The 26,278-nt window shown below is 45.3% G+C and overlaps 1 protein-coding gene across 5 annotated transcripts; it reads left to right on the top strand.

Moving 5' to 3' along the window:
• The first annotated feature begins 85 nt into the window (after positions 1–85).
• On the top strand, positions 86–25,288 carry CUNH6orf89 (chromosome unknown C6orf89 homolog). Of its 5 annotated transcripts, XM_085302267.1 has the most exons (9): positions 86–381; positions 2,295–2,355; positions 3,546–3,753; positions 5,025–5,190; positions 17,165–17,319; positions 17,647–17,786; positions 19,049–19,175; positions 20,020–20,143; positions 20,569–25,288. In XM_085302267.1, exons 3-9 carry the CDS (start codon positions 3,565–3,567, stop codon positions 20,652–20,654), a joined length of 987 nt encoding a protein of 328 aa, XP_085158393.1. In that variant the 5' UTR covers positions 86–381; positions 2,295–2,355; positions 3,546–3,564; the 3' UTR covers positions 20,655–25,288. The 5 variants fall into 5 exon arrangements, with proteins under 5 accessions (XP_085158393.1, XP_085158394.1, XP_085158391.1 ...); XM_085302268.1 differs by lacking the exon at positions 2,295–2,355; XM_085302265.1 differs by having other exon boundaries at positions 2,295–3,753.
• Positions 25,289–26,278: the final 990 nt, after the last annotated feature.

The raw sequence follows: 26,278 nt of genomic DNA, 5'->3' as shown, positions 1-26,278 counted from the left end.
GGGTGGGTGGGTTTTTTTGGGGGGGAGCACCCCAAAATGGCCCTGCCTTGGGAATAAATGAGGGAGGCGGCGGCTGCGGGGGGGGGTTAAGGCCCCTTTTGTGGAGGGTTTTGCAGCTCGGTGCGGAGCGGGGCCTGTCGGCGCGGAGCCGGGCAGGCCGGGCCGGGGGGAGCGGGCCGGGGGTCCGTCCCCACCACCGGCGGGTCAAAGGGCCTAAAGCAGCTGAAATCCTCTTTTATTTTATTTTTTCTAACTGCTGTCTCCGGTTCAACAGCCCAGCCTTAGCAACGTGGACCGGCTCGCCCTCGTAAAGATGCCTCTAATGGCTTTTCTCTCTTAAATATTCCAGCTTTTCTTCAAAGCCTCTGTCCAAGCGCTGAGGTGCGTGCTCCGTGCGCAGAGCGTGTTCTCTGTAACGAGGCGCCTGAAGTTCACAGGACGGGCCGCTTGGACGGACACCCGGCAGGGCAGCGCTGCTGCTGCTGCTGCTGCTGCTGCTGCTGCTGCTGCTTGGGGTGGTGGAGTTCATAAAAAATAGCAGTGAGCGTATTGATTGTCCAGCTTAAAAGGCCTATTTTTGAGATGTTGCTGTGTCAAAGCAGTGAGACTTAGTCACTACTAACAGCTAAGTACATACAGCAGCCTGTTGTTTTGTCAGTTGTATTGTGCTGATAGGAAGGGAAGTAATGGATTGTTAGTTTTTTAAGGCCTCATCTGTTCTCAAAACAATGTCTTAGAAAAAACGCTTTATTTCCTGGCTGAGGACATGGCTTGCTGTTGAATTTGTCGAGGAATGGCAGTGGGTTTTGTAATGTCTGCCTGTGACTTGCTGGGGTTATCTTCAAATGTGTTTGCTTAGAGGTGAATACAAATGGAGAGGTGGGGAGAACAAAGAGGCACCTCTGCATTTTATGGTTGTGGGGAACTTGTGCTGTTCAGAAAAGGGGAAATTGCCTTGTTTGACAGCATTTCTGTAGGGTTAGTTGTCCTAAGTGGTTCCAGGCAGATCCTGTAAGCCTTGCAAGCAGAGAAAGCTTGCTGAATCTGCGGCAGTTCTGTATGGGAGAGGTGCATAGGCTTGAACTTTGGCCCACAGGAGCTAGAGGAAGCTAGATAACCCTTTGGATCATTTACTGTAGTGGTCTTGCAGTGTCAAGACAACTAGAGTTATCATAAAGGCTGGGGGGGGGAGCATTTAATGTCCTGCAGATGTGCTGGCTCTTGCTTGTTTTATGAATTTATTCATTTTATTATTTTTTCATTTATGTTATTACATAAATGAAAGAGTTAGTAAAGCAGCATATTTTATAGAGCCAAGTGTATGCCAGGTGCTTTGCAGATCAGAAGAAAAGATCTCTGCCTTGGAGAGCTTACAATCCATAACGAGATGTTGATCAAACCTGCCTTTGGACAGCTTGCTAGCCTGTGAGCCTGCTCAGGTGGTAAGATCTGGGACAAATTTTTGCAGAGAATACAAGGAATGGGCCAGAAGCTAATTAACCCAGCAATATAGTGCAGCTTGTTYTCATTGTGTGCTTGGGGTTAGGTTTTTCCTTTGACATTTTACTCTTTTGGTGTTTCTACGGCTGTAGTGAGATCTTTGACRCTGATGTTAATATAACATCTGACATTAACTGCTTGAGCTGGATGCTTAAGCAGTTGCTGCCTAAACAAATAGAGGTTATTTTTCAACCAGATAATTTTCCTGGTCTGATTTACCATGTGACCATAAAAACAAATGTGCAAGAACAGAACAGGGAGTTGATGTTGGGGGAGCCAAAGTGGGAAGGGAGATGGAGGAAAAGGAAGCAATTGCAGGAGCTGGTAGTCCYGTGGAAAAGTTGTTTTTGAAACTGCACCCGAGCACTGCAGAAGAAGAGGTTAGAAATGCCATTACTTGAGTTCTAGTTTGTTGTAGAAGCGCACAGTTTAGGGTGAGAACTCTCAGTGCAGTTGTTCAAAGGCAAATCAGATTTCACCTTTGGTTGCCTAACAGGAGAATCTAATTTTCATTTATTTATTTATTTAGTGCTGGCTGTGATAGCCAGAATGAGTTACAGCCAAGCAAATCTGAGCTTGAACAGCGTACTACTCGGTTCTTGTCAGCTTGTCCTCGAGTGAGCAAAACTGATCTGTGCTTTTAAAACGCAGGCTATGCTGAGAGGTGCGTGCAGAGAAGACTTGTGTAACTAGTTGCACTCTTCTCACAGGAAGGCAACAGACTGAGCAGAGCAAGGTGTTGAACTGGGTTAAGCTGTGCACTGTATTCACAAGTTCTCCRTTTCTGATGTCAGGTGGTACTTGGAGCAAAAGGGAGACAAGGGCCTGATTTCCATTTTCAGCTGCAAGCTGAAGGTATCAATCATCATCTTGGGTTTTTATGTGACGGGCCTCAGCCTGTGCTTGGGGCAATGTGTTGCTAAATTGTTTCTCTCCAGAAGGAGTCTGGTTGTCCCAGTTTGATCCAGGTTAGAATTTTCCCAGCTCAGAAACAAGAGGCAATGCAAGACCTCACAGATGCTCCCTCAGTAGTGTTTTGCCAAGGCTAAACATCTCTCTAGCAATAGCATTCTCATATTTCCAGCTTTTAACTTGTCCAGCTACTTTCTCTTCAGCCCAGTTGCTGCTCTTGGTATTGCAAACTTCTGCCTTTGTGACAGACCGGGGGAGTGCAAGAGGAATAAATCTCTTTTATGACATTTTTATGTTGTGCACTCATAGGTGTGTTCTTACAAATGTCCTTGTTGACATTTCATGATGGGAAATAGCTTGGTATCAAACGACATTTTGCCTCTGCCTAGAGGTTAGCAATACAATTCTTGGTGCAGTACTTAGTTACGCAGCATTTCCACRTGTGAATGACCTGAAGGCAGACCTTTGGAGGAGCTTAACCCTAAGAGTTTTTCTGGCCTGCAGAGCATGCCACTGTCATGTTACTGTTACTCAACAATCAACTGGCCTGGATGTTTTGTTGCGAAAACTTAAATATATTGTAAAATCTTGAACTTTGCCCCACACATATTGCTTATTTCTCTGTCCCATTCTTATCGTTAACAGAGGATTTAATCAGAAAAAAAGATGTTTCAAAGTAAGTGACTAAAAATTATAGTGCAGGAGTGCTTGGCCTGACTACTGCATACGATGGTCAGTTTTGTATTGCTGACCCTTGTACTTGGTAGGGAACAGCATCATGGTTCAGACTCATTAGGAATAAATGAAGAAATGAAGTTTCAGTGATTCCAGGGAAGCTTTGTTCATGTACATGAGCTGAGAATTTCACATGTACATGAGCTGAGAATCTTAGCAATTTATTTTTCTTGTCAGTAAATTTCATGGCTTCTTTTGGTCCCTGGGAGACACTGAACCAGCAGAGGCTGTTTAGGACTCAGCTAATTGTTGCGTCTTTGGCTGTAAACAGGTTTGCTCCAGAGAAACCGTTGTTCTTGCTTAAACAGAACGATRTGCCTGTGATCTATTTGCACGTGTTGGTGTTGAGCTGTATGGCTGGGGTTCATTTTCTGTTAACGTATTGAATCTCTCTGCAGGGATTTTTCTTCGGAGGCCATGGAGCTTTCGGCCAATGAGCTCAGCATTTATGACAAGCTATCAGAGACGATTGATCTGGTGCGGCAGACGGGCCACCAGTGTGGGATGTCAGAAAAAGCCATTGAGAAATTTGTCAAGCAGCTCTTGGAAAGGAACGAACCCCAAAGGGGACCTCCACGGTACCCTGTCTTAGTGGCTCTCTACAAGGTAAGATGTCTTCTGTGCGTGCAGGGACCATTTAAGGGTCTGAAGATCTMTTGCACCTGAACCTTTTATTTCCCTTTGCATTTTCTTGATGATTTTTTGAGTTGTATTTTTAAAAAGCCATTAAGTGTARCTTACCTCCCTTCTCTCATGGGTTGGCTTGAAAACAGAAGGAAGGCTGACTGAGGCTTGGAGTTGCTCGTGTATGTTGAAAGTTGAACACGTCAACACCTCCTGCTCCTTAAGTTATTAAAGAATGAGGCCTTTGAATTGATTCTTCAGGCAAAGATTTCCAGTGTCAGCACCTTCAGTGGAGATGTGACGAAGGAAGGAGAGTCTTAAAGTTCAGGGTTGGGTAATTGAGAGATCGAAGTTCTGTTTCTGCTCCTGTCACTATTCTGCCTCTAGTCTATAAAATGGACCTACTGATATGAAATTTGATGATGGAAAAATGTTTTGAGAACCTAACTCAAAGGTGCTATACAGAGTATTGCAAAGTGGGTTAAAAGATGCTGTTTTGTTAGGTGATTTGAAGATACTTGCTATAGGGTGAAAAAATTCCCATTAAGATAATATTTGGTAATGTTTTACTGTCTTGTTTACAGCTCAGTCATCGAAATAGTTTCTATTTAAAAAGAATTCAAGATGTCTTTTCGYTCATCCTATAAATGCTGTATAACAAGGCAGGAGAACAGGAAACTGGAAACTGGAACTTCCAGTTTCATGGAGCTTCTGTTCTTGTTTTTGCTGTTGATTCATTTTGACTTCGAGCAGAGGGAAAAATGCGTCATATCATCTCTTTAAGGCTTATTTGCGATTCTGGTGTGAGGGAGGGAATGTTGCCAGCTCTGCCAAAGTGTTGTAAAGCTTGTCTAATTTCTGCAAAATGCCCATAAAATCTTGTGTAAGAGGTATGGTGGAAGTACAAGCTTTTATTTGATTAGGTGGGATGAATCTGAACTGTCAGTAGATGTTTCTCATTGTTCTGGCATCAGCTTGTTAGCAAAGCTAAAATATATGTATTCAGAGTTGTGAGGGGTTGATTTGAAGGTTACTTAATTTCATCCTTGGACAGCCCACCAGCGGAAGCGAGTGACAGCTCTCTGCATGTTTAAATAGCTTTGTAGTTGAATGAGGAGCCATAGCAAAAGTTAAAATGTTCATTTGATAGTGCACAGCCACAATTCTTTGATACCAGCCAGAATGTGTGTTCTGTTTTCAAGACACAACAGCTCACTGCGGCATAGCTAATTACTGCCTGTCTTTTCTCGCAGGGCCTGCTCACGCTGGGACTGGTCCTGCTGACTGTTTACTTCGTAATCCAGCCATATAGCCCATTGCCACCCGAAGCTCCGCTTTCCAGAGCCCATGCCTGGGGCTCTCTCATCGGTCACATCCGGCTGCTCTCTTTGCCTATTGCCAAGAAGTACATGCTCGAGAGTAAGGAAATGATTTCTCTGCTGTAAGATAAGCATAGCAAAAAATATCGAGTTAAATACCAGCCATGCAAATCATTTGAGTGTCTCCTTGGGCACCAAACTAGCAAATGTGTTACTGGCATGCCACCATGTTTTTCTTTTTTCTTAACACCGTAGTTAAAAATAGCATCCTGTATTTTAGCAGAAGCAATTTCCCAGCTATAGTTTGGGAATGTAGTATATTTTCTTTCTAACTTCATCATTTTCTTCTTACATGTTCTCTTTTCCCTGTTCTTTACACCTTGGTGTTTTTTTCTTTCCCAGAAGCTGACTTTTCTCTAAAGAAACAATCTCAGTGAGGTTCTCAGTACYGTAGAGATGGATGTACTAGGTAAAAGACAGGGTTTTTTTCTGAGTAAGCAGGCAGAAACAGTTTGTCAACCAAGCCTTGGTACTTGTGAACAAAGTGTAGAAATAYTGACACGTGACTTGGATTTAAGGAAAAGCAGGTTTTGCCAAGTGGCATGTTGGGAAATTGGCTACAGTGTTTGTAGCAGTTAAAGTAAGGGTAATGTGTGCGTGAGGCAGCTAGATAACTGGTTCCCTAATTACATGGTCCCGTCATGGGAGGTGGAGATAACAGATGTTCCGAGACTGGCATAATAGAAATGGAAAGGTCTGAGCGTTTCCCATTCCTAGTTAATCGTTTCCACTGACTTAGACTGGCAAATGGGCATAAGTATGGGCTCTGCCTCTGTGATAAAATACAAAGACTGTCAGCAAAGATAAAGCCGTGAATTATTTTGAGCAGGGAAGTGGCACAATGTTGATCGTCTGTTGGCTCACTGTAAAAACAAACTCTTGTATCCGTGCCCTTGGCTGGTTTATATTTAGCTTTGGCGGCTCATTGTGTCAGAGTTCTCTGTTCTGGCTTTGACCTTCCTGCCATAGCTAAAAAGGTCGCCCTGAAACGCCAGTACCATTCTGCAGTTTYTGTGTGTGTCTCCCTCTCTTCCGCTGACATGTATGACTGTTGATTCAAGTTCATATGGGTGGGCCAGGGTATCCCCCATTGTTCGTTTCCTTCCTTATAAATTGGGATCTCCCACAGGGAGGAAAAAACAAAGGTGAAGAGATGGCTCTGATATCCACTTGACATTAGTAGCTTGCTTATCTCATGCATGCATTTCAGTGTTGGCACTAGTCTGTGAAGACCTCTCTGCTTCTGTATTGAGATGGAAACCAACAGAAACTTCTGTGCTCATGTTTGTTTGATGTAATTTTGTTTAGAAAGCACTGACAGATTCTTCCTTCAAATGCCATGGTGTGCTTGTACAGGGTCACTTTGGATGTGGAGAGTCCAATGAGGTTCCCTGGGACACCAAAGGTTTCTAGGACAGGGGCTGCCCTAGTTCCAGTCCTGAAAGTCACRAGCATCTTGCTGTGAAGATAAGCAGGCATTGGCTACTGATGTGAAAACCAGCTGAATGGGGAGGAGATAGGGAAATATCCAAAGAGAGCAAGGAAGAACCAGGGCTTCTGGGAAGGCAGGATGTGAGGTTGTTGCTAAATGCACATAAAATCCCTTATGCCTCCATAGTTTCAGGAAATCTCCTGAAGTGATTAGCAATATGGTTGGGCAGAAAGCCAGATCTGGGGGTAGGAGGGAGGTACAGATGGGATGAGGCAATTCCCTCTCTGCTTTTGCGATGTGTTAGGTTGTTAGGTGAAAATTACAGCATGCCCCAATTAACAAATATGCTAGGGATGGCTCGGCTAACTTTCATCTTGCCTCAGCAAAAGAAACTGGACTAGACCATGGGTATTTGAATGGGAGAGTGCAGCACCCAKGCTGAATCTTGGCTGGATTCCTGTGGGAATCCCTTGTGTCCTGGCTTCCCAGCAGGCAGCTGCAGCTTGCTGGGGCTGTCCCAGTGTCTGCCTGACCCAGCAGCACGGGTGTCACTTCACTGTTTTTTGCTGAATGGACCCTGGTAAAAAACATTCGGTAGGGATGAGTAAGAGCGAATGGCGTGATGCTGGACTGCATGGCCTCTCAAGCTCTCTTTCAACACTTCCTTTGCATGATGTAACATTTTGCCCTTTGTTTTGGCCTTATGGTCTCCTGAAAGAAAAGGGTAATGTTGCATCCATCCTCTTGTATGTTGCTGTGAGCATAAGCTGGGCTGTCTTCTAAGCAGGTCTAGCATTCTCCAGTGCATGCCTGCATAGGAGAAGAAACCATGCAARGAGACAGAGCAGCAGAGGAAAACACTAACAAAGGGAATCAGCATACAGACTGCCCTTTCTTTCTCCATGTAAGTCCATGGTAGATTAATTTTTTGAGGGGGCTGAGGATGAAACTTGGAGCTTTTTGTGCTCGGGCACCCGTTCAAATCCAACTCGGGCTGCTYATGTTGAAAGCCACCTGTTAGCTGTTTGGAGGTTTCTCAGCCCACCGGCAGTGCTGGCAGACCTCCCTTGTCCATACAGCTTGAAGTGGTGTGGACAAAGCGCGGCTGTAGTGAGCGTGGGYACGTGGGTGGTCCGTTTCACTTCCTCTGGACCCGAAGTGTCTGGGGCAGGCAGGGACAGCCCGGCTGCCCAGGGCTGTGGTTTGGAGCTGAGCTGTCTCTCCTGAGCTTGCTCTGGCAGTAGTGAGTTTGGGGYGGTTTTGTCTCCAGAGTTGGAGCCTGTTGCCCTGCTGGATGTGGGCAATGAGCAGCTAGGTTTGYGGGGCAGAAGAAGATGACCCTTGGACATGTGGGTTTGAGTGGTGACAAGGCTCTGAGATGAACAGGGGTGCAAGATATTGCTTCCCTCTCTCCCCAGCTCAGTGTCCTGCCTTCTCCTTCCTCCTGGTCCCTCCTACCCCAAGAGCCCTGCCGCAGATGACAAGGGTTGCCTGTATGTCTGTGGCTGTGGGAGGACTTTTGAGCCATTACAGCCCAGCTGAGGTGAAGAACAGTTTGTGCAAAGTTAGGTCTCTTGCGTTAGGTTTGTAGGATCACATCCAAAGTAAATTTCCTTTTTGCCTTTCTTTCTCTTCTGTTGCTTACCTTTCTCCCCCAGATCAATTCCCATATTAAAACTAATGTTTCCGCCCCTAGTTTCTTCAAAGCTGTCTGTTAGATCCTTGAGTTTGGCCCCTGTGCCTCTTTTTCAGCTGTTTTCCCAGGACCGGGAACCAAGGTCCTTTTGGTTGGGGAAAAGTTCTGCGGAAATGTGGTTTGCATTTGCTCTTCCTGAGCTTGTGTTTATGCAGAGCTTGTGAAAGCCCCAGCGCTGGTCATGCTGCCTGCTCTGGGCAAAGGAAAATGCCTCTCACTGCAAGAGCACGTTTTACGTAGGCTGGATAGCTTGGTACATCATGTAGCACCCGTTGCTATGGAGGTGATGGGTTCATAGGCTTCTAGGCTTAGCTAGGGCTCTACCTGTTACAAGAAACACAATGAATTTTGAATGGACACGTGGGTTAACACAAGACTTCCCAGTGTGAAGGGAAGGAGAAGGTAGAGCCAGTGTTCCTTGGATTCATTTCACTGTCCATATCAGTAAAGAGAAGTCACTCCCTCTGTCACTCTTTACCTGCCAAGTAGGGGTAAGAGCACTTCTGTCTCCCTGCAGGCATTAGGAAGAAACGTAAGGATACTGGAGCTGTCAGAGCCTGTGGTAATAGGGGCTATTCAAAAGAGATTTTCTCTTTTTCTAATGGAAACTTTAAAACCATAATGGTGGACRGTCTGCATATTTATCCAAGATTCTTCCCTTTGTGGCACTGTAACATCCTAATAGCTTTGTTCACATGTAGAAATGAACTTAGATGTCCCATTGGCAACTGATTGGTAACTGTTCCTTGCCAACCACACAGATACAGCAACAACATGGATAAGCAGAGCATAAGTTCCTCTTACATTAGCTTCTGTGTCTACCCATGGCCAGTTCAGTCCTTGCCTCTCAAAAACCTCTGCAGAGAGGGTCAGGCTCCTGCACCTTGTCTTGTACAATGAGGCCTCCTGAGGCATAGTCAGAGTCTCACTAGACTTGTCTCAAATAAAGATGGATGTTTTCAGGTGTGGATCTTCTGGGCTGGATTTCTGAGTTGGTGAGATAGTAGGAAAGTTTTGTCCATGCCCCTCTCTGTCTCCTGAACCAAGTTCTTAACTGGAGATCCTCTGTGGACCTTGCTTTGTCTCCTACTCTGATCCCATACTAARCTGGACAGTACAGTGAGTATAACTCCTTGCCTTCTAGATTCTTCATAGAAACCTGAAGAGTTACAGACCGTTTCTAGAAGAGTGGTGAGGTTAGGCTTGCACAGTGGCGGGTAAACAGATTCTCATCGGTACAATGGGCAACTTCTTGTGGTTGGGTAACAACCGCTGTAATGACCAAAAGGCAAATCCAACTTTGCTCCTAATAATGAGGCTCAGTCCTGACCAAATACTTCCTACGCAGTTTAAAATCAACTGGGTCAGTAGCTGGCACCCCTAAAAATAAAGTGCATACATGCACTCACACCTCAGTGGTGGAAAAGTGATCCTATGTAAGTTACCCTGGGCTCAGAGAAGACTACTTGTGTTAAAGATTCCCTATTGCATAGACCAAAAGGGCTAAAAAGCAGAGAAATGAACCTTGCTAGAGGAGCTGTGTTTAAGAGACACCTTGTAAATGGCGTGTTCCTATCACATTGCAGGGCCTGTCAGGTGCATTTGAGAGCTATTTGTGGGGATGGGTCACAGCAGGGTAGGTTTCTGGAGCTGCTCAGCTGGGAGAAAACAGCARCCTCTGCCTCTTGGCTGGCCACCTTCAATTTAGCTTAAGGCTTGCATTGGCGCCTGGCCAGATTCTGGCTTCTTTCTGGACTTAACCCTTTGCAAGCAGACCGTGATGAGCCAGCTGCAGGCAGATTTCTCTCCACTTCTCGCGCTCATCTCCCTCATTATCTTTGGCTCAGCTCTGTGCAGAAAGGGTGTGTGCAGCGTGTCTGTCTTATACACACTGACATGGCAGGGGAGGACACATGCCTAACCTGGCAACGTTCCTGAATGAGGGTGGACTGTGCTTCCTGAGCCCTGCGCAGAGCTCAGCGTGGGCTAGAGCACCAAGGAATTTAGTCAGCTTTTCCCAGTGGGTTTTGCAGTCCATGCTGACCTACCTGGGTTCACTGATGCTCGTGTGCACACAGGCCAACTCTTATTGGAAAGGTTGCACAAGAGGGCTACTTGGAAGATAAAGCAGAATCTGACTTCTAACTTCTAGTCCGGTTCAGTGGTCTGATCACTAAACTACTTTTCTTTGCTGCCTTCAGCACAGCCCTCTCTGCTTACTCACAAAGGGTTTCGCTTTGTTCCTAAGCAAAATTCATTTTGACCTACCAGGCTGGTTTGCTCTTGTGTTTGTGTATATCCTCATGCACCCATTTCTGGGGCTGGAGCATTTTGCCGTGGCTGTGAGCATGATGTGCGTTGCAGTGCTGTGCAGGGCTCCCTCTCATCCATACGGCTGCCAGTTTTTCTGATCTTTTTTCTTCTTTTTGTAAACAACCCTTTAGTGATATAACCTGAGACTGACCAACAGACACGTGTGTTGGCTCATTCATGAGGAGGAAAGAAAAGCTGACTTTGCAGTGCAAGGTGGTGCCAAGCTGTTTTCATATACTGCTCTACTYTGGCCTTCATTCAGCCAGTGAATTGTTTATTTGGCTTTGCTGACAGTGAACTAACTCAAATAATTGTGGGAATCCGCAATGTTAAAACTCTTCCTTTTGCTTTTACATTTTGAAGCCTTCAGAATCTGTTGTTTTCTTGTTTGCCAAGAAAGTGAAGTCTCAGTTTGGGTTTTTTTCTYTGGAAAGAGTGATTGTACCATACAGAGCCTGTTGTAGAGGCATTTGATAGACTACCAGAGCCCTGTTTGCACTGGTAGCACAGGCATGTCAAACCTTTTACAGACTTAAACTACTGTCAGGCAAGTGGAAGCAATTGGGGGGGAATTTGCTTCAAAACTATGCTATTGCTCTGAGCCAGATTGCTCAGGCAGACAYTGTCAGAGCAGCATAGACTGCTTGCTTTGGTACCTAACTAGAGGCACAGGCTAGAGGGGACTTCTTAGGAGGCCTTCAGTTTTGCAGGTTAGTAAGTGCAGATTTGTCCTGGAAACAGGGCTCCTTTGTCCACGTGGACTGCGAGTTCCTCTTCAGCTAGGCTGAGCAGACTTGATTTCACAACATTTTGTTGGATCAAAATCATTTTTGTCCTTTGCTAGAGATTGACTAATCATCCTTTGGTTGTTTGACCAGCCGTTACCCATTAGTGAAATGAATGAGTTCTTCTTGGAGCTGTTGACTTTTTACATAGAACAAACCAGGGTTTCTTGGGTAGAGAGGGGGTTTGAAGTTGTTATTTTGTTGCTAGCTTTTCCTAAAAATGCTATGAAGTAAACTGGGAGGTGCTTTATTGTTCAGTCATAAATATGTCCAGAATATTCAGAGCTACAGAAATGTCCAATATGAGGAGGCAGTGAAGGCTGATGTGCTGAATAGGGACCCTCCTTATCTGTTTTTAAAACCCCGCTATGATGCATTCCTTAGTCAGGACTTCCACACTGTGATTAATAAGCACTCCTTATGATTACTTTCTGACTTGCTCAGGAACCCATTGGTTTAGTCTGACTTTGACTTGACGTAAAAATGATCAAGTTTTTAGCCTAGAGAAAAACTTCAGTAAGATGGAGCTTTGGGAAAATGTTGCTTTTGGTCTGAGTGTGGCCAGTGTCTCCCTCAGAACTGCACAGGGCAGTAACTGCATCGGTCTTGATTTCTGTAATCTGTAGAATAAGAATGATGAGATTTACTCATGTCATGGGCTGTAATCAGCAGTTAATGTCTGTAAATTGCTCTGAATTTTTAAAATACTGTTTTATCTTTCTGTTAAGTCCCGGGGGAGGGATATGTTGATAAGAATATGTGTATCCTGCTGCATTTACATAGCTGTGTAAGTAGCAAGCTGTTTTCTTGAGGAGTCTAGTATCTGTAAGTCTGCAGTGGTCCCAGCATGGCAAGTAGTGAGTCATATCTCAGGAGCAAGAAAAACCCGGCCTTCTTTGGCTGTCAAAGCAATAACAGTCTGTTATGAGTTGCAACTTCACTTCAAGGTTAAGGGGTAGACCTTGCAAATCCCTATCCTTAAAATAATGGAAAACAGCATTGTAAAATCCAGCATCTGGAAGCAAGGTATTTCCAAATGGAGGAAAAGCTGCAGCCCTTCTGTAGATCAGTATTACAGATTACAGATAGTAATTGGACACTGGAGCCCTGAGGATTTTGTGGGCTCTTCATGGCTTGGAATCTTACAAGTGGGTACAGATGTCTTTTAAAAAGCACTATCCTCTGTCAGCTGTAAGAAACAGCTTATGGTTAACCTTTTGCTACGAGAATGAATGAAGGAGGTAAGTATCGCAGCCTGCCCACAGGCTGTCAGGTACATGTCCCTTTTTGCCAAGGAGAAAGTATGATCAAAGACAGCAGATGGTAGGCTGAGGTCTTACTGATCCCCTCTTTTAAGAGGTCTCTTCAGATCCACTTTGAAAAGCCCCTGATTTTGATAGATGTGCAGCTGTTGGGAGACACTGTAAGAGTGGAGATCAACGTCTCCTCATCTTTGCATCTAGCGCATTGACACGAGGCTGTGGCTGTCAGTGTAGCATCACAGATGAGTCACTGGGCTAGGCCCAGGTGAGTCCACCCCCATCACGAGCTTACCTTTGAGTTATTTCGTATGGAGTTAGTCATGCTTTCTGTGCTTTGAGGTTTACCTGATGACCCATCCTGATTGCTAGTATTTTTGTAGCTCCTGATGGTACTTTGAATCCTCTGAGGGACAGCCCAAAAGTACTGTGGATGCTAATGGAACATTTGCAGCCAGGCTTGCGCAATGAACCTGCAAGAGAGAGCATAGAAATTTCTTGTGCATACCCAATGCACAGAGCAGTCTTTCTCAAGAGCCCTGAATTCATCCCAGACTTGTTGAAGTTACTTGAATACTCCTAGGACTAGTCCCTAGTGAGTAATGTGCTGGGACTGGGAAATACTGTCAGACTCAGAAAGAAGAATCAGGGATTTGGAACCAACTTTTGTAGCTTGTGTAGCTGCTTAGTGCATTCAACAGCCCTCTGGGAAGCTTTCTTCTACTTATTGTGGGTGATGGTGGCAACAAACAGTGCAGAAAACCTGGGAGAGTCACCCTTTCCCCTGGGCCACATTTTCCTGTGATGTAGCTGTCACTTGYATGGGGGAGATTTCTTCAGTCTTACGGTCCTGAGTGCTGAGGAGCAAACAGGCTTGGAGGGGAGCCAGTGAGCTGCATCAGCACCTGCAGCTCCACATGCATAAAGTTTTACATTCTGCAATATCTGAGCTCCAAACTGGCTCTGTTTCCACAAACGTAATATTTTCAGCACTTTGTTAGGGTCAGCAGCAGCCCTTGGCTCTGTGTCTCCTTGGAGGAAAAAGTCCCCCTGCTAGATGGTTCTCCTTTGAACTTGCTGCGATGGCTGAYGGATGTTTAGCTCTTTGTTGCTGAGGCCCAGCTCCTGCTCTCGGATCTATGTGGGCAGGTTTCCATGGTTTAATTGCTGCACTGGAACTGGCAGAAGCAGGGCCATRTCTTTTCAATAATCTCTTAGCATCCAGTTTGGTCATCCACACCCAGCATCTCTGGGGCTGTGCGCACATGCGTCCCTCTGYAGTTCTAGGGACAGCCAAAAAACTTGGGAGATCCTTTGTGAAAATATCCAAGAAGGGCGGAGTACTCATTTTAAACTGATTGTAACTTGAAAATTACTTTTTTGCATAGTGGAAAGTACACTCGTAAACTCCTAGCATTAATCACAGACACATTTTAAGGAAAGTTGTTATCTCTTCATCTGTGCTGTGTTAGCAGCTGGAAGACCTCAGCCCTGGCTGTAGCTCGGATGTGTACAGGCACGGAGAAGACAACTCTTGTTTTGGAGGGCTAACAAAGTATAAACACAGATATTTGATAATACGACAGACAGGGAACCAAGGTGGTTCTTGACAAACTGAAGGCTGCTTCTCAAAGAAGGGTGTGAAAGTAAAAGCACAAAAGAGGAGTTGGTGGGGAATGGCTTGCACTTCTGTCATGTAATGGCTAGTTGTACGTGTCAATCCTCAGCTGCTTTCATGCAGTCAAGCTCTGCAGGGATAATTGCACACGCCCAGCACTTTAACATTTGAATGCAACTGGATAGGACCATGGTGTGACAGTCGCACGTGACRGTTACATTGAGATGAAGAGTGCATCCTTCTTTTCAATCTCCGTGCAGACTGTGCGTGCACACAGACAGTGCGCTTGGCTTAAACCAAAGCAATCCCCCAGGGTGTCTGGGCAGGGTGATAATCTAAAAGGAATGTAGGGAGTGTAATTGAAAAGGAGAACAAGCATCCCTGGTGAAACTCCTGCGCTGATCCCCCGTGTGCAGTTGTGTGCCCTCGTCTCTACGCACGGTTTCTTCTCCCTCCCTTCCAGGGAAAGGCAGGCCCTTCTCGCTGCCCGTACTTGTCATGCCAGTCACACACATGCTGGTGCACAGACTAACACCCTCAACAATAAATCTAAAAGATTAATTACCAAAAAAAAAAAAAAAAAAATCCCACAGCCCCACTTGCAGCATTTGAAATGCTTCTCAACCATGCTTTGCTTGGGTTATTCATGGGGAAAAGAAATAACCTCCTGAATCAAGCAATTGAGAATGCAAATATCCCAGACCAGCTCAAAAGAGGAATCAAGCTCTATACTGTCAAGCTGATTAACATCCAGTTTTGTGGGTTGCTGCCCTGAGCCCAGAGAGAATTTCAGGACCACAGCTGGGCTTAACCCTCTGGGATGAGGTTTCTTAATTTGTTTCTAGAGGAAAACTTATAGCTATGTTCCTCCCGGTATCGTGACAAACCATAAGATACGTTTTCTTGTTCTGCGTTCATGGCGAATGCCCTTCCTCTGGTGAGATCTTTCAGCCTTTTGTTTCCTGTCACTGACCAGCTGTTTTTTGTGAGTTGAGTTTTTTGTTGTTGTAAAATTGAAGCTTTCTACAGCCAGTCAAACAAAGATTTTCTTTTTTGTCTTGTGAGCAGGGAGGGAAAGTACATTGGAGCAGTTTCTCATGGGAGTGAGACTTTTGCTTGCAGTAAGAATTTTACACTTTGCTTTGCCTTTTCTACCCCTTCACTGAAAACAGTGTAAATGTGTCTTCCAGAAAGATTAGGAATTGTATCCTGATCCTTTTCAGTCTGTATCCCAGTAGTAGGGTGGGAAATCCAGCATTTGGGAGTTGAGTGGAGATACTCAGAGAGAGAAAAGCAAAATAAATCCTAAACTGCTCCCTTGTGGTTATCTCCCAATGAACTTTAACCCTGTATAACGTTACTGTCTGTTGCAGGTATTGGAAGGAAAAGTAAAATAAATGTTTTCCTATTAAGYGGCATTTGTCAGTTGTGACCCATGCACAGAGCATTAGTGTGGCTGTAAATGGAAACCACTGGGGCAGTGGCATACAGGCTGCATGAAGGGATTTTTTTTTTCCTTCTTGAAAAGCTGCTGTGCATCATTGTTTCCCAAGTTCTTTTTTTTAGACAGACTTCAATTTCTCTTCTTTCTCCCCTTTCCTATCCACTCTGTTTCCCAAGTGGGTGGTCTACAGCAATGTCCAAGAGACATGAGCTGTTTTGACATGTGCTGGCACTGGACAAGCCGGGTGGGCCTGTCGTTTGGCCAGATCTCTGAATGTGTCATGTGAGGTATCTGGGGCCCTGGGTTTTTCTAACCCACCCTCCTAGATCAGCAGATCAGGCATTTGAGTAGGTTTCCTGCCACTGTCAGTTAAACATCTCCCTGGCTTTCAACTAGGGCTGTCACTGCTGTTGAATAAGAGCTGGGTCCCCTCAGTATAGTTGATCCTGAGGATCCCTTAACATAGAAATAGGGGGCATTCAGCATTATCTTCACTTGGACTGTACATTCAATGGCACAACAAATCACTCCTGTTAATGTTTACTTWACTTTTTTGTGCTGGGAGAGCTGCTAATTTGGAGGAGGTTGGTCAGATATAGGCTTTAAGTAATTGTTTCACATAGGTTTGTTTTTTGAAGATGTAAATGCATGCAGCGTTCAGTGTAGGCCGGTTCAGCTGACTCCAGTATAACAACAATTTTTGGAATTGAAATCAGATATAGCTGTGGTTGGGGATGAGGCTRCCTATCAGCTTATAAGTTATATATTAGGAAGCTTTTCTTCATGTTGGGACCTTTCTTCCCATTTCATCTCCAAGCAAATCCATGAAATGAATGAATACATCAGCAGCAGATCTCGGTGAAATCCCGCATTCCCCAGCAGCCTCTGTTTGTTAGAAACTGTCTATAGGGCTTTGGGGCTTTGCCCAGGGCAGAACATTTCTTAGCTAACACAGGCAATCAAGGGGAGGGCAGTGATTTGAGGGATGTCTTAATAGGGCTCGTGGCACCAGTACTACAGCTTTAATGTTACCTGTTTTAACCTGGTGCTTTCTTTTGTCTGCTCAGTGTCTCCTTGGTGACATATTTGGCTTGATCTTCTGCTTRTGGACTTGTTTCAATTTAACTGCACTATGTATGGTGACTGCCACCCTATGATTAAAAGTGAAAGAGTAACTTGCCCTGTGTGCCTCATATATTCAGATGAATGGAAGTTCCATAAAGCTCTCCSACATTTCACGACCTAGAAATGGTATCTCCAAAATCTTCAACCTGTGCTAGAAATGTTCTCTAATGAGTTCCCTGCCCCAGTGAAGCTTGCTCAATAGTTGTTTTTGAATAACTTGACTGGAAAGCTACAAAAAACCTCATTGTTTAGTGTTAGGGATAATGAGTTAATCATAGAGTCTGTCTCCTTTCCATTTCAATTTTTGTCTCATTAAATGCGATTCTCTTGTTTCCTCCCAAGAATGCCAGGACTGGTGGGCAGCAGGTTGCAAACAGAACAGTTCTACGCTTCCTGCAAACTGCACAGTCTGTTCTGCTGTGAAGAGCCTTCAGATAGTGACAGACTTTGGAGAAATATCAGAAAAGCTCCAGAGGTCTCAGCCTTTTCTAATCAAGGTAATAGATTTGTAAGGCTGGATGATTAGTCCAAGCTCTTGCGTAGAATGAACCAGCTAATGAACTCTGGCCACTGTTTTCAATGACAAACTGGTAACTGTGGTTTGAGCTACAACATATGTCTAAGGAGGCGTTCAGCCCCCATTAATGTGATGAAGAGTTCACCACATCCTTAGCAAGTTGTTCCAGGAGATAATTACCACTGTGGTTAGTAGCGTAGTAAGATAGATAGCTGTCACTCTTGGATCTTCCTTGGTGGGTTGGAAATGGGAGAGGGGAAGAACTCCAGCTGCACAGTTTTCATTCTTCTGTCTTTTGTTGTTTAAGACAGGGCAGTATCTTTCTTATGAAGAGCTAAAGCATTTTCAGTCCCAGGATCCAGAACTGGCAGAGGTTATAATAGAAGAAAATTCAGCTGAACTGTGGAGCTGCCTTCCAAAACAGAGCTTTCCATTTTTCTTTCCCTGGTGAGTCAAAGACAAAGCATGCAAGGGATGTATGCTTCCCGTCTGCAGGGATGCCAAGGCTTTGCCTGCATGAATTTATCAGGAGTTTGTATGTTACAATTTAATTGGAGGGAAAGAGAAAAGGAGCTGATTATAGGCTTCTGTCTACCTGCTGGCACTGTCTGGATTCAAGCGGAAGGCTTCTGCACTAAAGATGATGTGTTGTGTGCTGGGACTTCATATACTGCTTCCTTTACAAGACAAAAATCTCCCAATGCTTGATCCTGCTCTTCAATCCATACGCTGATCATCTGGGTTGTGGTCTGATTGCCTGTGGCAAATGATTTATATTTCTAGCATGATCAATCACCTCTTCTCAGTGGAAATCATCTGAACACTGAAAAGTAACAGAAGACCAGAGGATTCTGCAATTTGTGCTTGTCTCACYGTGGAAAAACAGTACATCTTAATCCTGGCTCTCTGTTAACCATACTAAAACTTTCTGTGGCTACAAAATGTTTGAACAAGTCAGAGCTCTCTAAGGCTGCAGAGCAACCCAGCATGTTAGCRAAGTCTTTTCATGTGGGTAACTGGGAAAAAGTAATGCAGGAAGATGCCACCTGGTGTGGAGCAGGCACCCTGGCACGTTCCTATGAGTAAAGGAGCAGTGTCCCACTTGATGATAGAGGGAATGCAGCCAGACTTGGACAACAGGCATGATGGAGTCAGTGCTTTGGCTAATACTTTRGATGGTTCTTGTGGTGATTCTCAGCCACAGTGCTAGTATATGGATGGATGATCATGGTACAGAGCTATTAATCATGTTAATCCACTAAAGAGGAATGAAAAAATAACAAGCCCCACCCTGCCTGTTCTAGTTACATTCCCTGGCCTAGAGAATAGACTTGAATTCCCCTTGCCATGTGGTTTGAGTTACTGTTGTGTACAATGCCACCTCTCTACACTTTTGTAATTATTGAATATAATCATTGATTCAGATTGTTTTAAGGGAAGACGGGATGGAAATTGTTTAGGATCCATAGTGACCTGTTTGTTCCCTGTTTGTATGGTCATGCTCAGGTACTAAGAGGAAGGCAGGAAGGAGTCCAGGTTTAGAAACCTAAGAAGTTGATTTGTGTTCCCAGGACTGATGTTTATGCTTGGTTAGCAAAATGCTTTCTCTAGCCTTTGTTTCAGTCTCCCCCTTCAGAAAGGGACTAGCTTTTTAAACACAAGTATTATCATAGTGTGATYTCTTTTTAATTTGATGTTTTGTTTTTAAGGAACAAATCTCTGAATAAAACTCGGATTCTGCAGGAATTTTTCCCTGCTTCCTCTTTGCTGTCCTTCCCAAAGTCAGTGTCCCTGGAGAGCTGCTTCCTCATCCGCCATCCGGATTTGGGGAATAAGGTGAGAAGTTCATCCTGGAGACATTATCTCCCTGTCTGTGGGCTGTGAGTTGTCATCCAGAAGCTCCAGGCCTTTCTGGGATTTGCAGCAAACCCTTCTGTCAGGATGCAACCCTCTCTAACATGCTCTAGGTGACCTTGCTTGAGCAGGGGGGGTTGGACTAGATGATCTCCTGAGGTCCCTTCCAACCTCAACCACCCTGTGATTCTGTGATTATATCAGCCGAGTCTATTCCTACATAACATGGCATCTCAAGGTTRCTGTACCACGCAGGAGGAGGGAGGAAGTGTGTGATGCCTAGTTCTGTGCGGCTGGAACATTGTGTCTTGGCTCTGTTGGCAGTTAGACCTTCTTTTAGTGATTCATGTATGGGGAAATGCTGGTGGGGAGTCTCGCCTCTGTTCCTGTTTATGTCCTGGCCTCGCTCTGTGGCTAGTGAGGGGATGGTCTCTTGTGTGTCAGTCCTGTGTAAGGAATTGAGCACAATTCACCTTAGAGGCGCATTATGAGAGCTGCTCCTGGCAGTAAGTTTCACCCATTCTGAGATAACTGCCATGGAGATGTGTCAAGGAAATGGGAACTTCTAGCCTGATATCCTCCTTCCTTCTCTCGTGGGTTTTCTGGGTGTGGAGGGCCTTCATTGCTTGGGACAAAAGAGGGGAGGAGGACCTTTGCATGCAGCTGAGCCAGTTTGCCATGATCTACTGGTAACTGGGGGAAGCAAGTAGCAAACCTGTCGTTTGCACTATCTGACCTTGTTCAAGGTTGTGGCCTGCCCCTTGTTTGGTCAAGCGGACTCCAGAAAMGCTGGCAAGGTCTCTGAAATGTTCTCTTCTCATCCTAGAGCTACAGTTTGCACAGCCTGTTTGCTGTTGGAAGTGGACAGCTCACCCTGACTGTTGTGCCTCTGGACAAGTGTAGAGGACACTGCAAGATGTTCAAGGTGGAGCTGGAAGCTGGAGATTTTGGTGAGTACCTGTGTTGCAACATGCAGGGTCTGGGAGGTCATTTGGAGCCAGGAGACTGCTTCCAGCTGAATCTCTTATATCTGACACCTTAGAAGGTGGTGTGTGCCATTACCTCTCCAAACTGGTGTTTATCTTCAGCACTTTTGTAGCAGGAGAGAAGAGTGATCCTTCTGGATCGGGAGTTTGTGGCCTGGAACACAAAGAACCTGCTACTATGAGATGCTTGRTGTAAAGATGCCTAAAATGGAGCAGTAGTGTCTACATGAGAGACAATTAATGCTCTGTCAGGTGTTACAAAACCAACATGTCACTGAGGGCTGTGTCTTTTCAAAAGAATTTCTGTATACCTGTCACCTCATGGGGAATGTGAGCAGTCATTCGGGATGGATTCATCTAATACAGACTCTTCATTGCATCTCCCAAAGGTTACGCCAGCGCAGATTACTGGACGATGAGCTTCACTGCCAAAGGGACAGAACCTGTGGTCATTTGTGATGGAGCTGCTAGCTAAGGACAGTGGGGAGGGAAAATGGAGCTGCTTCCAGGACAAGAAGACTTTCAGCTTTGAAGCCAAAGYGACATCTTGAAAGCGATAGAGCTGGGGCAATGGGGCAGGCAGCAATGCCACCCTGCGTGTTTACAGTGTTTAAAAAAACGACTGTTTTCCTGACCTTTGAGGTAACTCTTTGCCTTTCCTCAGATGTATTTTGGGAGAAGCTCGAGCTGCTTATGTCCTTCCCTGTCCCTCAGGTAAGCTCTGGGTTTGCAGCTAATAATTTTTTCCAGGAGCAGCAGAGGGATTTCTCAGGATGAAATTCACTTTGTGTCCTTTGTGGATTATGGCACTTCTGAAACTTTTGTGGAGAGTTGGAGGTACAGAGGGTGTGTGACACTTCTGTGTACCTTCCTCCTGGAGAGGAGGCTTTGAGCCTGTCTATCAGGCCAGCTCTATAAAGGGAATGAATCAGTGATGTGTCCCAGCTCTGCCCCATCTCTCCGTTGCATACATAGCTATGTGCCTCAACAGTGTGCCCCACGAAGCCAGTCTCAGCTCCATTCTCCCGAGCTGGGGTGAGTCTTACAGCTTAGGGACGGAGATCCTCACCCTCTGCATCATTCTTTTACCAAATGAATTTGATCAGGCCTCTTTGTGTCTTGTGATCACTCTTCTGTGGTACTCTATCAGCAGGCTGTAGGTGAGTCAAATAGTAACTGTGCTTTCTCCCCCCTTTCCTTTCCCACAAAAATACTGATGCAAGTTTCAGTGGTCATGGTGCTGAGAGTACAGTGGTTTCAGATGGAGGCAGGACCAGATGGTTCTCTCTTGTGGAGAGAAGCTCTCCACAAGTTTCATTTTCTGACTGTGCACCTAAGGCACCAGTGCYGCTTGTCCATTTTCATATGTTCCTTGCTGTAAGAGGTGCTGACTGCATTCCTTGCCCAGGGTACCTGCGGTGGTAGCTGCGGTAGTACCTGAAAGCTTCCTTGTTCCTGTCTCTTTTGCGTTGACTCCTTCCAGACCTGAAACTCTGTCTTCAGAATGAATGTTGGTTTTTCCTGAGTCCCTTCCAAGCTGCCTTCACATGCTTCCTGTTGCTAGAGCATTGCTTTATCCAATGCCCTGAGAGAGGCTCGGTTTCAGTGTTTGCAGGCTGCGGATGCTTGTGATCCTTTCCAAGTTTGATCCTTTGGGTCTGTTATTGCTGTAGAAGATCATTTACAGATGTGTCAGGCTGAACTCATAGGCCAGGGCTGGGGTTCAGGACATACTCTCACACTTGTTAATATGGAATTGGGAGGGGTTTTGTTTGAAAGCAAGTTAATTCTGTTCTCAGGAGCAAGAACCTTTTCCTTTGTAAATATTTTACGTACATCTAAAATGACAGATTGGAAAAATGTCTCTCCATCCATGGGAATTATTTTGGGGGTGGGGAAGTTGTTTTTGAGCAAAACCAGAAGAATGGGTGCAAACTTCTTACATATTAATCTTAGTACCGTCTGGCAAAAGCTGCCAAAAAGGATGACCATGTCTGGCTCCTGTGCAAAGATAAGACAGAGGACAGTTCCTACTCCAAATAATTTGGAGGCCTTGACACTGCAAACATTTCTATGCATAACCCTTGTGTTTCTTTTGTTAATTAATGAGAACAACCCCAGCTCCTTTGTCARTCTGTGTGTTTGACCCTTGAAACTGGACAAATATGCCCCAGATTTAATAGAACCAAAGGGGGAGAGTTTTAACTCTCTCAGAATAGAAAAGGACTAATTTAATTGGTAGCAGAGTATTAAAGGGAATTGGATTAATCAGATTTCTGTTAGTGTCGTTAGTGCTTGGGGTACGTTTTACACTTGTGACACTACATGCAATCCTGTACATGCCAAGACGCACACGCCACCCCTTTCTCTTCTTAAAGCATGGATTGGATCTTAGTTAATGGAAAGTCGGGAGTTCGGTGATGGCAAGATTAGGTCCTATGTTAGTGACTGTTGCTATTTACACTTTGGCAGCTTCTCAAGTCGAATTCAAAGGCCAACAGGGTTACTTCACCTCTTACTGTTTTTGTACCTGATCCATTTCTGTAAAGCACTCAGAGATGCRTGCAGAGAACCTGCCGGACCCGTTATTATTGAGATTGCGAGTGGTTTGGTGATGCTGTTCCTTCAAAGTRTCCTTGAATGTAACTTGTAAAAGAGCTGCAGAAGCAATTCTCAAGCGTCTGTGAAATGCCTGTGTTTTGTGAGTCGCGCTTAAGCCATTGTGGCTGTCTCGCTGCTTTGGGAAGAAGCAGAAGAAATYGATCTACTTGCAATTGCTGTTTAGATTGGGGAGGGGAGGGCTCTAGGGCAAATTTGTGCCCGCTTATCAAAAGTGCTCTCACATATGGCTTTTCCCGTGCTCAAAGTGTTGCAGCTGGTTGGACAGAAGATGGTGAATCTGGACTGTTTGCAGATCAGCTTTCCAAGTGCACTTTATGGTCTCTGCATAAGTTTCCAGATCTGTGTCTAGGCGATATGTTGCATATGTCCCAACCTTGCTCCCYTTGGAGTTTACATCATTTGTTTTTAAACTTCAAGTATATTTTCTCTTCCTCTTCCAAAAGCTGTAAGGAATTAGCTGCTAAACCGAAAAAGGAGGGCAATTCTCCTGCTGATAAAGAGCCGGTTTTGGCCCTAGCTGCTGTTGAGTGCAGAGCCCCAGTCTGCAGCAGAGCTTCTAGAGCAGCTCCTGTTTTCAGCTGCCAGAGAAGTAGTGCGAATGCCTTTTGCATTGCAGTGTGGGCTTTGCATTTGCGTTTTGCAATGCAAAAAGAAGCTTTGACATCATGGCCAAATGGCTGCAAGTGAGCCCTTGACCATCTTGCCTGCTCCCAGCAGGCCTTTATCTGGGGCTTCAGCTTCACTCAGCCTTTCCAAAGGCTACAGGAGGCTGTTACTCTTCCCTGAAGAGCCAGCCAGCTCCTGGTGATCCACTGAGGTTTGAACCAAATTGAGGGAATGTGGCTATTTTCTCTGCTGTCGAGGCATCATGGTGACAAACATGATCAGATGAGTCACAGACGGTGTGCATCACATCATCTCCCTTGCCTCTAGCTTCACTTTGGCACTTGTGCGTATCCAAGCATATATATTGTTTTAGACAATCCCCCACGCTGGCCAGCTCAAAGMGGTGCCCACTAAATCTTTGCGTCCTGTCTTTTGAGATCTATTGGGTGCTTCAAAGCTCTTTGCCTGTGAGCTGGGAGRCAGGCTTCTGCTCACCTGATATCCCAGAGGCTGCAAAGCTGCTCAGAAATCGCATGGCGAGGCACAGAAACTGATGCTGCCTGAGAACCTAGTGGGCAGAAAAATGGTGGAAGGGTCATTTCTCTACTTGTCAATGTRGAAAGATGGGCTGTCACCCGTGACCTAGATAGCAGGGTTGTAGTCTAAAGCTGGTTTCCAAAAGCAGAGGTCATTGACCGTTGCTCTTGGTGACTCCTGAACTCAGGGTAACTGGAAAGGCAGAGAAAGGAGTATTATTTCTTGCTTCAGTACTAGGAGATCGGCATCCGTTATGGGGGCTAAGCTTCCAGTTCCTCCTGATTCCTTTTGTTGCTATTGCATACAGAAATCCCCGCTAATACAGCACCTAGGAGAGCTTTCTAGGATCGGGTTTCCCTAGAGCCTTGGGCCTTTATCTTCTCCTGCTAGTCCTCTCGCCGTAATGGTCTGGCAGAAAAGCTGGTTTTACTGCAAGGGACTGGGCTCGGTCAGAGCACCTCCCATCTCTCATGGCTGGCCTCCCTGCTTTCGAGMAGCAAGTTGTGCCCGTCTTTTTGCAAAGTCTTGCTCCCAGCCTGAGAATGCGCYGCATGAGAGGAGACGGGAGGGCAGGAGCGCACGTCGGAAGCGAGGCGCGCTGCGATAGTGCCAGCGTCTCTGCGAGGCGATCCTCCTGCCTTCCCTTTGGTGAGCAGCGCTTAAATTCTTCCTGCTCACGTCAGTAACTCTACTCCTGGGAGTGAAAGTTGCAGGATCTGCCAGTCCCGTGCTCGGCAGCCCGGGTTCGTTGGCTCCCATTTAGCTCAACGGCCCCTAAGGGACCCAACTGAGCTCTTTCTGGGGTCAGGCGGTGACAAGGAGGCCGTTTCGGCAGGCCCTGCAGGGAGCGTAGGGAGAGCTCTTGCTTCCTGGAAACCAAACTTTCTCTTCGTAAATTTTATATTTAGAGCTATATATTCTCCTCTTCAGGAAACTACTTCTTGTAAAGGATAGATTTACTGTCCTACTGAGTTAAATGAGGGAGATGCTGGTCTTTCCCTTTGCTTTGGTGATTCGAACAAATGACAGTCGATTTATTTTTAGTGTTATCTCTTTGTCTACAGGGAGGGGAGGCATATTATAAAGGCTCAGGGGTGCTGGGAAGTAAAGCTATATATGCATAAAGACTGTTTCAATTCTGTACACTATAAATTCAGTGGTGGATAAAAGAAGAATGTAAATATGCAATTAATGCAGAATTTTATGGATGGTCATAATTTAATATATTGCAAACTTTGTAAATACTTGGGAAAAGCCTGTAAAGTGTGTAAATAAATGAGATTTGTATGTAAGAAGAATAAAAAAAGTTTTTACTTTTTGCAATTAAATAGAAGTGTTAATATACCCTTTCCCCCTTTTCTAATTTTTCTTTTTTAAAAATGTTGTTGGGGTTAATTACCCCTTGCTAGGGCATCTTTTTCTAAGTGGCAATGTCATTTTAAGGGAAAGTTGGAATCCTTTTCTTTGGAATATGTCAAAAGAAGCAAATGTTTTGCCAGTTTTAGCCTGTTTCCCTAAACAAAGTTTGTGCAACAGCTCTGTCCCTCCTTTCTTTCTAATAACAGTCTCTGTCCTTCCTTCATAATTAGCCTATTTCAGTCAAGCTCTGACCCAGGGGTAAAGGATGGTAAGTTCTTCCAGAGTTCATAAAAACAGGCAAGTAAAAGACAGAGACCCCGTTACTACCAGGACAAAGTGTTAGACTTGTTAAACACCAAAGAAGCTACGTTGAAGACCCTCAAGACATGAGTCAGGAGAAAACYAGGCTTTGCTACTTCTGCACTTCAGACTTCTGGCTTTATGGAGCCCACCGGTGTTGAGCTGACCCCTTTACGCCCCATCAGGTATCAGCATGTAGCTTCTGTCCCGTGTGCTGAAGCTGTTGGGTCCCATGGGCTGTGATGGACTGTCTGTTTCTTGATTGAGCAGAAGAAATGCCGCATTCCTCACGCACTTACCTAATGCCGGCTGGACGCGAGCTTGTCGGCTCAAGGGTGGGGCTTGGACCTCACACAGTTAATCTTGGTGCTTTGGATGTTGGCTCTAGAAAGAGCCACAGGGGCAGGTTGGAGAGTTGAGAAATTGTCCTGAACCCCTTCGGCCAACAGCTGCGCCTGACCTTGCCGAATGCACTGGCTGTTACTCCTGTTGCCCCAGCTGAATGTGTGTCACTGCCCCATGAGCCACGTGCCCTAGCTRTGACTCTTCCAGGTCTGTTTTTCCTCCCTGAGATCATTATGTGTCCCACATTCATGATTTGTTGCTGTCCTCAGAGGCCTAGGCAGGATGCTGTAGTGCTTGGGTCTAAACAGGCTCTCCCCGCTTTTGGAGCCT

This window comes from Rhea americana, unplaced genomic scaffold (assembly GCF_003343005.1).
Source record: "Rhea americana isolate MKP2758 unplaced genomic scaffold, rheAme1 scaffold_189, whole genome shotgun sequence".
Lineage (NCBI taxonomy): Eukaryota > Metazoa > Chordata > Aves > Rheiformes > Rheidae > Rhea > Rhea americana.
The sequence above is the reverse complement of the archived record's forward strand: the minus strand, read 5'-3'. Positions and strand labels throughout refer to the sequence as shown.

What these genes read in the sequence shown, in the direction of transcription:
- CUNH6orf89 (XM_085302268.1), top strand. Translation starts at nt 3,565, where the DNA reads ATGGAGCTTTCGGCCAATGAGCTCAGCATTTATGACAAGCTATCAGAG. An exon ending in TCTTAGTGGCTCTCTACAAG is followed by an intron (nt 3,754 to 5,024) that starts GTAAGATGTCTT and finishes CTTTTCTCGCAG; the next exon opens with GGCCTGCTCACGCTGGGACT. An exon ending in TTTCCATTTTTCTTTCCCTG is followed by an intron (nt 17,787 to 19,048) that starts GTGAGTCAAAGA and finishes TTTGTTTTTAAG; the next exon opens with GAACAAATCTCTGAATAAAA.